The sequence below is a fragment of the Amphiura filiformis genome, chromosome 12 (genome assembly GCF_039555335.1).
Source record: "Amphiura filiformis chromosome 12, Afil_fr2py, whole genome shotgun sequence".
Classification (NCBI taxonomy): domain Eukaryota; kingdom Metazoa; phylum Echinodermata; class Ophiuroidea; order Amphilepidida; family Amphiuridae; genus Amphiura; species Amphiura filiformis.
In genome coordinates this window covers 48,714,298-48,726,366 of record NC_092639.1, presented here as the reverse complement: position 1 = coordinate 48,726,366, position 12,069 = coordinate 48,714,298, and the positions used below count along the sequence as shown (strand labels likewise).

Below are 12,069 nucleotides of genomic sequence, written 5' to 3'. Positions count from 1 at the left end.
GCTAGGAAACATGCACAATAATGTCATTCATCTCTGCCGCAACCTGCATTGTGATAAAATAAAGTTCGCATTTATTGGGCAAAATACACTAATTCCTAAACATGGGCTATCATCAGTTGATCATGTGTAGCACTATATTTTGAGTATGTTGACGAATTTGGAAACCTGTTGTTGAACCACAAAGAGACTTGAAAGTGATCCTAAGTTTATAAACCATTCCGAAGTTTTTTGAAAAATCTGAAGAACTGTGACTAATGCCAGAAGTTAATTTTATACAGCCTTATTCAGGTATGAGATTTTCCAGTGGAAATACTGGAACCAGACTTTTGTGATGTCAAAATTTCCACAATTTTATTTATTTTCAGTCCTTTACCAGGTGTTTTTGAACAATTTTATGCACTTTTCCAGGTTTTTTGACAATGAAAATCTCTATCATTTTTTGGTAAAAAATTTGCAAAGTCTTGTATCTGTGTCACTTTCATGTGCAAAAGGTTGAAATGCTTAATATTGAGTCATTGTGATATATGACACTCTTTGTGTGTATGTTTTAATTTCATTACACTTGGTTTAGATAGGATGAACATCCTTTGAATAATGGTACAACATGACATGCATGAGCTATATCATGTGATGTTTAGTCCAAAAAGGTAACATTTAGTCACATAAATAATGTTTTCAATGTGAAATGATATAACTAGTTTGAACACTCTTCAAAAAACAACAGAGGTTATCCACTTCACTGATGTGTGACTTCTAACAAAAGGCGCTGGTTCCCGTAGTATTCCTCATTCAAACCAATTCAATGCACGACCTCGGAGTTACCTGCATGACTTTGGCAGGCTATTTTGAAACAGTGATGGTTGCAAATGCAGGTACTTCTTTTGAAAGTCCTGAACAAGGTATAGCAGTCGCTGATAGGATATGCATAGAACATGATATGATAGAACATGGATAACCTCTATTGAAATAAACATGATATGCCGTTTTGTTCTTTGACATGAAATTAGGTTGATATGTGATAATTGTTTATTTTTTTCAACTTTGTGATGTCATTGAAAGCATTTCCTTCTGTAGTGGTCACTGGTCAATTGTATGAGCATTTGGTCACACTTGGTGTTCTTGGTATGGTAGCACTCATAGGTCAGATGCGTATTTATAAATGCGTATTAAAATAGCTGGTCCTGGCGGTTCAGTTGCTTGATGAACAATGGGTTTTTTTTATTGTCATTGGCTTCAAAAAAGGAAAATGAACTGAAATATCATCTTTTCATCACAAATGCAAAATACAGGTCTATATCAGTTCAGGGCATTAGCAAAATATATCATTTCATGGTATTGAATAGTTAGAGCCTATACTTTTGCAAAGTTATGTTTTAAATCAATTGGTATAGAATGTTCCTAGATAAATCAAACTTGCACAGCTTTAATTCCACAGTACTGCACAGTTGTTTGAGAGCAGTTGTGATAGAAAAAAAAAACTCTCAACATGCTCAACCTAAAAGTGTTGTATAAATTGTCTTGTGTATGTATTTGTTTCAATCAAAATAGAATTGGAGTGTGTCACTTACGTCAACACATTCCTCTTGACATTGACTGACGCTTGGAAACATTCTATTATTATGTTTGGCTTACCAGAAAATGTCAGCACTTACAAGGAAAAGAATGTTACTGGGTTTTTCTAACTGAAACAGTTCGTTGTTTCTGATTTGTGATAGAGAAAATAAATATAGAGGATATTTGAATTATGGTGAAATCAGATTGTTTGAAAAGTGCAAAGAATGGCAATGAAGTTAACCTTCCCGTAAAATGTGTGCTAGCGTTCATGAATTTGCCTCCAAAAATCATGAAAATGCTCACATTTCTTTGCTCAAAGCAAATGCAATCCACCTATTAAAGGCCTATTCAGTGATTTGAAAATTTGTGCCCAGGTGTATCAAGGTGGAAACTGTGCGCATGATGGTTTAGAATCATTTTTGTATAGAAACCTTTCAATGTGCAGGCTAAATTTGTATTGAAATCAGTTTTTTTGAATAAAATGAACATATCTGTGGTCATCTTGTGACTCCCTACATTATGGTCATCAAAAATTGACACCAAAAAATTGATTTGGTAATTCACAGCATCTGGCGAATGGTAGTGAGCTTTGGCAAAAATTGAATTAATCATTTTCATAGCAAGTGTGTAGAAGAATTCAAATATCATGCACAGATATACTTTTGTAGGTCCTGTGGTTCTTGAGTTATGTTGTAAAGAGGGCTGAAACAACAACACTTTTGTAAAACGTACATAACTCATTAACAACAATAACTCAAGCAAGTTTTGAAAGCATGTAATTTGTAGAATGAACTTTGGCAAAACATCAAAGTGCTTCTTTTCAATAATATATTGATTTAGATAATGAAAAACGATTTTTTTTTGGCTGCTTCGACCAACAATACCTACTAGTCTACCCGTAAGGATTAATGTCAATTGTAATTTGTTAGAATACACACATCAAGCCACACACTGCCTCAAAACATGCTTTAGATTGTTCATGACTTTGACTTCAGCTTGTCAGAATGTCAAACTTGTTGAGTATTGACGTCTAAGGGAGTTAGCTGATTTACAAATACGCAATTTGCTTACCAAAATATTATGAGAGATAGATCTGTCAATATGTGTGGTTTGCAAGTATATTATTTTTTAACAATTGGGAATTCTTACTACATTCTTGATTAGTTTGATTAAAATTTCTGAAAACATGTCTGTATCATTCATTGCAAAGGCTCACCTGATGTTTGGGTTTTTCCATCTCTAGGCCTAACCATTTATTGTGCATGATGCAATCATGTCTACAGTAGAATTCATCTCGACCTTTGCAGGACTTAACCCCATTAAAAGCTATTAAACCAAGATAACACTCATTGAAACAGCTCAACTGATTAAATCGGATCTTCTCTGGTTGTGCACAAGTGTCTGTTTTCATGTGCGATATCGCAATAAAGCTGGTATTATAGCTTCAGTTGGGTAACCGATTATAAAGGAAACGAAAGGAAACAATGGTATGTGTAGCTTTGTTCACGAAATGAGACAATTGCCTGCTTTTTGTAAACCAGCATTCTTGAAAATGAGCAACATAATGATTGTTGACTTAACACGGTTTGGAAATAATTTCTTCATATTTTTGGTGTTATCTGTCGTTTACATATCCTTCCTAAAACACCAAAGTACGAATATTTCCAAACATCTAAATTAACTAAAAATTTAGGACATGTTACAAAACTATATTGTCTAGAATTTTAGAAGAGTACTTTTAATATTGGCCGGTTATTTTTCACACAGCGACGTTAACTAGGCAATGTACTATTACCTATAACATTAACTAAAACACCAAAGTACGAATATTTCCAAACATCTAAATTAGCTAAAATTTAGGACATGTTAAAAACTATATTTTCTAGAACTTTAGAAGAGTACATTTAATAATGACCGGCTATTTTTCACACAGCGACGTTAACTAGTCATATCCCCATACTTTTAACGTAGGGCTATTTGTAGAGGTCACGCGTCAATGGGAAAAGAGCACTGTGTATTGTGTATAGGAAAACGGACAGTAACTGCAGTATGGTCAAAATAAATGTATGTTATTGTTGTCATCCTTTTGTTATTATGAATTGAAAGTTAAAGGCTAAAGTTTCTTAAAACAATTCTGTATTTTTCATGGCAAGCCCTTCACATTAACTGTCAACAACTCTTCCTATGCGAAAAAGGCATGGTTGAACTATGGTTAACCATGGTCAACCATGGTTCAACCATGGGTTTTGACCATGGTCAAACCATGGTCAACCATGCTTTTGAAAAATGGCACCATGCCAGAGACCATGGTCAACCATGGTTAACCTTTTGACCATGGTCTATCTAAAGTGACCATGGTCAACCATGGTTAAAACTTAGCATGTTTGACCATGGTTGAACCATTGTCAACCATAGTTCAACAACCAGGGTTTTGACCATGGTCAACCATGTTTTTGACCATGGTCAACCATGTTTTTGACCATGGTCAACCATGTTTTTGAAAAATGGCACCACGGCCAGAGACCATGGTCAACCATGGTCTATCTAAAGTGACCATGGTCAACCATGGTCAAAAATTTGCATGTTTGACCATGGTTAAGAAACAATAGCAATCAAGGAAGAAAGGGAAATTATGGGGTAAATATTTAACGGAATAAACTGCATAATCATATTATTTAGATTTATTCTGTTAAAAATCTTATTTTAACTTATCAAATTACTAGTTTTTATATTCTATGGTGTCAAATATTTATTCACAACGTTGTAAATACGCATTAAATACGATTAATAACAACAGAGGCGCTTTTTCTCATTCACTACCCAGAGTCAACCATGGTCAGGTGAGGTGATGACCATGGCTGACAATGCTCAGCCATGCTAAAGCATGGTCGACCATGGTATATTTAAAAGTGACCATGGTCAACCATGGTCAGGTGAGGTGATGACCATGGCTGACCATGCTCAGCCATGCTAAAGCATGGTTGACCATGGTATACTTGAAGTAACCATGGTCAACCATGGTCAGGTGAGGTGATGACCATGGCTGACCATGCTCACACATGCTAAAGCATGGTTGACCATGGTATACTTGAAGTGACCATGGTCAGGTGAGGTGATGACCATGGCTGACCATGCTCACCCATGCTAAAGCATGATTGACCATGGTATACTTGAAGTGACCATGGTCAACCATGGTCAAGTGAGGTGATGAACATGGCTGACCATGCTCACCCATGATAAAGCATGGTTGACCATGGCATACTTAAAAGTGACCATGGTCAACCATGGTCAAGTGAGGTGAAGACCATGGCTGACCATGCTCGGCCATGCTAAAGCATGGTATACCATGGTTAAAACTTAGCATGTTTGACCATGGTTGAACCATGGTTGACCATGGTCAAGCCACCATGGCTGATCATCGCTGACCATAGTTAACCATGGTCAACCATGTTTTGACCATGGTTGACCATGGTTGACCATGCTAGCACGGTTGACATTTCGCATAGGTTGTTTTGCCCATCTGTAATGCGGCTGTCAGTTGCAGTCCCAGCCCCCGGACCCGGGGATAGCAGGACTTAGGCGGGGGCGTAATTTTGGAAACTGTTACAAACATGTAACAGTCCCAGCTAAGTCCCTGCGGGGCAGGGCAATATTTTCTTGTACATCCCCGGGCAAGTCCCTGCCCCTAACCACCGCCGAAAAGATCACAAAATGTGCATGAATTTCGAGATTCAAATCATAATATCAAAGAACCTGGATTCCCCTGGTAAATGGATAGAACAGATCAGTGTTTCCCCCGCTTACGACCCTGCACAGTTGAGATGACTCTTTTATAACATCCTGGGTAGATCCCCAGCCCTTTCGAGATGCATTACATCCCCGTATAAGTCCCGGCTATGTCCCGGCAGTGCGGGGACCCAATGAACTGTTGCATCCCAGGCTAAGTCCCGGCTAGGTCCCGCTATTGCCCGGGTCCCGGGGGCGGGACTGCAATTGACAGGCGATAACCCGGGCGCATAACCATCATGCTATTTAAGACCTATTCAGTGATTTCCTCATTCGGCATGTTCAGATAATTGTAAAAATAATTGAAATTCAGGTTTTTTTTTCACCTTTGTAAGTACCATAGATGTGCTAAAATGGTTGAACTGGAAGACAAAATTGGACATTTTACATGAAACTAATATCTCCTACTTATTAGAGAAATTAACTGCATGTTTTTGAATAGGGCTTCAACTTTGTCAATACTGCTGTTTTCCTTATTTATTGCCAAATTTTTCTTTCAAAAATACCCAAGGACAATTTTAATGACTTATCTTCACTTTTATGCAATTTATAATCATACAAGTTTAGTTTTTTTACACTTTCACTGGGATCACTGTGGGGCCTTTAAGTGTTAATGTTTTCATCTTATTGTTATTATGAATCAAAAGTTAAAGATGGCAATGAAAGTAAGTGTATATCAGAAAAAATCATAATAAAAGGAGTTTTGCAAGTTTCAAACATTTTGACTCATTTGGGACCACTTTTAAGTGGTCCCAAATGAGTCAAAATGTTTGAAACTTGCAAAAAAACTTGCATTTAAAAAAATGTGTAATGTGTCCTCTTCCATTGAAATCACCATTAGCTACTTTGTGTTACTCCAATTACAAATGGGGTCAGGATCAGGAGAGGATAAAATAGGCTAATTTTAAATGTTTTTTTCAGATTTGAGAATGTGTGGGTACCCCTCCACTGGCCCCAAATCCCAAATTTGCTGTTGCAATACACTATTTTAGAAAGAAGAAAAACACTATACAAATTGTATATTGCTTCATTCTTCCCAATCCTACAAAATAATAAATTTGAGAACCATGATAATGCTCCTGGGCATGATGGGAAATGCATTTGGTGACTCATCTATAAAGCTATGTTAAATATGGATGAAAATAATAATACACCTAAAACCATGGTACATCCTCGGATATTACTACCCACAAGCATCGAGGCATTCAGATCTTTATTAACCAGTTGCATACACTTGCAGTCTTGCATGTTTTGTTGGATTTTCATTATGATGTCGGCATGATTTCTATTTATCGATTCACATTTTCATGACCATCATTGTCATCATCATAGTCAATGTCATCAACATCATCACCATTGTTATTTCCATTGTTATCACCAGCATTGTCTTTAATTACGATATCATTGTCAGCATCATCGTCATGCATAATCATCTTATCAACAACATCGTCATGATATCATCAGTATAATCATAAGGCCTAAAAAAGAATTGTTTGATTGGCGTAACCTGACCGACCCTAAAAATAGGCCCGACCCTAGACTATTTTTCTTATTTTTTTGCAAAAAATGAATAAAAAATATAAAAAAATATTAAAATTTAAGAAAAAAAGAAAAAATTCACAATTTTCAGCTTAAAATGTGGGTAAAATTTTTTTTTTTTAATTGCCGATCGACCTACCCTAATTTTTTTTTCATGTTACGCCAATCAAACAATTTTTTTTAGGCCTAAGTAAGTTACTCAGTAAGTAAGTAACATACACTAATATAGGATGATCTATTTCATGGTTCAGCAATAATTAACTCATACACTCATACATGTTTTTAAACCCTGCTCTGCCAACTGAACTAGACTTAGTCCCATAGTGAATGCATCAGGATATATCAGACTTTGACATCAACAGATTTTCATCAGCCTCAGCACAGCACTTGAAAGCCAATTTTGAAGTATATATTTGCCTCCGGCCATGGAGTAATGGACCTAGGGGATATCAGTGTGCACTTAACTGCATCTCAATGGTCCGATAAGCAAACATTTTAAGGGCAATATTTAGAAAGTCCATTGACAATTATTCTTTATTCACTTTCCCTGTTGTCTTTTGGTATAAAACACTTCAGATTTCTTAGGTTTTGTTGAATTTTTCGGAAAGATTTTGTACTTTTGAAAGGTCATTAATGATTGACATGCAGACACGTATTGTGTTAATGTTGAAATGATGAAATCATAGATGTTGAAGAGTATTGAAATAGCTCTTCAATTCATAATATAAGGATCAAGAGATTTGATATTCAGTAACTGACGTCAATTTAAGTGACCATCAGGGAGCTCATTTAGAGTGTGCATTTCATCCAACCTTATCAATTTCATCATCTTTTTTTAAAAATTTCATCAACAGATTTTATTTCATGTAAACTTGAAAAGTGCATAAAAATAACGGAATTCCATCGATTTTATTATCATTTGGATCTCACGGCGTTATACACTCCTTTTTTTATAATTATGTGGAATTGTAATATTAATTTTATGTATTTTATAATTTTCATAATGTCCTTTTAATATGCTTCTGTCACATTTAAATTTAAAGTAAAATTGTTTTTTTTTTCTGTATTTTGTGGGGGTGGAGGCCCTTAGTATATCTTTGCTATTTGAGACCTATTCTCACAAAATGAGCAGAAAATTAGCTTCAGGTCACCTCCTCCGACGCTGATGCGGGATCCCGCATAGTTGGAGTATCGAACGAGAACCAGAACCAGAAAATTGCCATGGACATGATGGAGGAAAATCAGATCTGAGTTATGCAAGAAATCAGTAGCAAACAAAACAAATTTGCATTGAAAAATTGCCTTTGAAAACCAAATCGGGGAGTAACTATTACAAGTTGGGTGGGTATCATTTTAAAACTTATGATCCCGATATTATGAATATGGACATAACTCAAATTTTTGACTTTATCTCATTTTGTCAGAACAGGTCTCATTTGGTTACCCTTTTTCACTTTCATTTGTTGATTGTAAATAATGTTATATGTTGTTGCAGATAAATTGAAATTAACACAAAAAAAACAAGTCTAAGTTCCTATTTGGTGATGAAATAATAAAAACCCGGTTCTACGTGCAGGACCAAATTTTTTAATTCTGCTAAAATCATGTAAAATCAGCCATTTGGCTGAACATTTTTGGGAAATAATTGCGTTTGCAAAAAATCTTCAGATATTTTTTAGATTCTTTAGATTTTGGTGATATTTTAGGGTAATTTTGAGCCTCCAGAAAAAAACAACAACTTGAAAGGTCCGTCCACCCGTAGAACAGGGGTTTTTTTGTCGCCTTTATAATATAGTAAGCTTTGAACAATACTTCAAAATAAACAAGTAGAATGTACCCCAGAATGTATCTGTTGAATTATGTAATGGATTGTTCGTTTCAAAACAAATATCTAAATGTGTTTACTGCTTCATATGATTCAGGAAGAGCTGTTAGTATAATGGACAGGTGTGCTAAGGGACTGTTCAATATTTATGCCAGGGTGGAATGGGAATTTTGAACAATAAAATCAATAAAAAAAATTATGATCCGCCCCCAACATCCACTCAAATTTTTCTGATTGCTCACTTCTTTTTTTAATTTTCTCCATTTAAACTTAACATTCAACCATCACAATTCAATAAAAAATTCAGCTTCCCCCGTCACGATCCAAACATTTTTTGGATTCCCTCCTCAAAACTCCGGGCCCCAGGCCTAAAGTTTGAACGGTCCCTAACCACACCAGGCTTACATTACTCATAGCCTACTGTTATTGCTCATAGACTTCTGCCTTGGTTATTTTTTCGCCAGCCCATTCGGGGCTGGTATCTGTTTCAGGTTTGGGGTCAGTTTACTCAAGAGATTATATTTTAGTGGTATTGGAATGATTTTTTTTTTACTTTTTGTGGTTAAATTTTTTTTTAAATATTTTAATTCGATTTGTTAGGAAAAGTAAGTATGTTTTGCCGTTTCAACGAACGAAAACGAGAGAGTATAACCAAAGTTATGTTTGAACTAATTAATTATGACTTTAAAAGTTTAAAGGCCTAAATGTAACAATAATAGTTAATATATATAGCATCATATGGTCAGCAGAAGAAAATCTGACATCACCTATGATGTCATATCAGTGTCCTTGACCGGGGTCCTTACTCCTTGACCACTGAACAGCGTGATATCATGTTGATAACAGATCTATAGAATCAAAATCTTCATCATATCCCGGATCATATCACAGATTCTCAACAATCTGTGATCATATGGACCATATTGATGTGAAAGTAGTTATCTATCATATCCTGTGTCGTTTTATGGATAAAAATGACTCAAAATGTTATTGATGAAATGGTTGCTATCATAAACATCAGTTTTGTCTTTTCAACGGGAAAAATCCGATGCAAAATAAAGTTTTTAGGGCCTAGCTATAATATGGGCATAATTTATGCATATAGTATTGAACAATGTACCCCATTTGACATGCACTTATAGATAAATAAATTGTCTTACTTTATTAATTTAATAACTTCTTTATTATAAATAAAATGACACATAACTATTTGATTCATAAAATTACATTCAACAAAATGATTGAAGAGAAAACACACAAGGCACTAGGCAGACTGTTATAGAATGGAGTATGTAAGATGCCATGTCCATAGCGTCGCAGGAGTTTCCGACTAGCAATCAACATGATCAGCACATTCAGAAAAACACAGTTTAAGAGTGAAGATTGTAGTGAGTAACCAGTCCTTTATAAATGTGCTGGCCACTATCTATTATAATATAGTAGGCTTAAACTATACATTGCGAATTAATTAAGTTATTTTAAAATAAAATGTACATGTAAGTTAACTCAAACCGGCAGTGTATATATCGAAAGCAGTGAAATCGGACATTCCTAAGCGAAGATATTGAGTTCGTAAGTTCTGGTATTACAAAATTGGAAATTGAGATATCGTGGGTAAAAAGCTGAAAAGACAAAAAAAACCCAACGACAACAACAACAACAACAAAACAAACAGACCAGAACAATTTGGAGTACATGTAATGAATTAAAAGAGTTGACATGAGATTAGGAATTAATGTTTTCTGCTGTTTCAGTGTGCATGTTCTCATCGTTGATGGTTTGGTGGACTGTCATGTAGATGTAAGCGTGATCCTAAAATGCCTTTCACATTGACCAAAACTAATTACAAGACCTCTTCTTCATTGAGGCTGGCTTTCCCTTTTAAAGGGAATTTTTATTTAAGTCAAGAGGATGAGGCCATGAATTAAACTCATAATGTACCATCTTTTAAAATAAATTTAGTTAATTTTAAAGCTGACTTTTTGGCATATCTGCCAAATGTGATGGGTTTGTGGGACAACCAAGCAATTTTGACATAATGTCTTATTAAAACATTCAGTCCCCCATAGAACTCGATGTTGAGCGTCCAAAACAGCTAGTGGGGTTTTATTCACTTTACCTTTTTATTTCGGCTTTAAATGGTCAAAACCCATCCTGATTTTGGGTAAAGAATAACTAAATTACAATTTGATGCAAATTAAGAGGGTACTACACCCCTGCCCAATTTTGTGCCCATTTTTGCATTTTTCTCAAACATTATAGCGCATTGGTGACAAGTAAGATATGTATATTATAGGGGCAGGACTACAACTACTGCACTGGAAATTTTATTTCAGCACAGACAACAGTTGTGGAGTTACAGTCAAAAATGAGGAAAACCAATATTTGATCAATAAATCAATAACTACTTGCTTTGAGTTGCTGAATTTTCAGTACAGTAGTTGTAGTCCTTGCCCTATAATATACATATCTTACTTGTCACCAATGTGCTATAATTTTGAGAAAAAATGCAAAAATAGGCACACAAATTGACAGGGTGTAGTACTCTTAAGACTTGTTCTATTCAGAAAATAACTGATTTTGATTTTGCTGTTCCTATTACAAGTATAGGTAGTGTGTGATAAAGCTAGGAGTGATCCACGGGACAAGATGGAGCAGAAGTGGATACTAGTGATGTGTCTATGCTGTGTGTTACTCAGCGTGGCATGGCAGCACCAAACAGGAAAGAAAAGAAGAACAGACAAGGAAGAAGAGAAGGTATGAATAATGTTAAAACTCTATACTAACCCTAAACCGAACCATGTACTACACAGGGTTTTATTTTTCTAAATACGGAACTGATATCCGGGGAACAAAATATTAAAAAAAAACAATTTTTAAAAAATATTTTTCTAGAATAGGATGATATTTCATCATAAAAAGAACAAAACAAAACATTTTTATGGGGATGATACCCTCAGAGCCTATTCCCTGATCCCGAGCTGAGTCTACAAAAAATACAACTCTGTGTCAATGTTTGCAAAATATCCGTTGCCTTAAGCTTCCGCACCCAAGGGGTCGGTGGTTCAAAGCCAGAGTACCTCCTTTTTCCTTCCTTCCCTCCTTCCTTCCTTCTTTCCTTCCTTCCTTCCTTCCTTCCTCTTTTTTAATCATTCCTTCCTTCTTTCCTTTCATTTCATTTTGCCAAAAGAGCAGATAGGGAGTTATAGGGTTAATAGATATGGGATTGTATTATGCATGCAAAGCATGACATGTGGGTTCTCAATGCAAACATCTGAAATGGGTCATATTCTCTGCCTTTTGGTTTAAGGATGGTCCCCTTTTTATGTGCAAATCGACATAGATGCATGTTTTTCCCTTCAAAT

At 35.5% G+C, this 12,069-nt stretch overlaps 1 protein-coding gene across 4 annotated transcripts in view; it reads left to right on the top strand.

Annotated features, from left to right (window-relative positions):
- LOC140166326 (uncharacterized) overlaps positions 1-12,069 on the top strand; it is a 136,891-nt gene that overhangs the window by 81,627 nt on the left and 43,195 nt on the right. For all 4 annotated transcript variants that reach the window (XM_072189758.1, XM_072189757.1, XM_072189756.1 and 1 more), the window contains exon 2: positions 11,310-11,461. In XM_072189758.1, coding sequence (XP_072045859.1) covers positions 11,386-11,461 — 76 coding nt within the window. In that variant the 5' untranslated portion in view covers positions 11,310-11,385. The remainder of the gene's footprint in view (positions 1-11,309; positions 11,462-12,069) is intronic.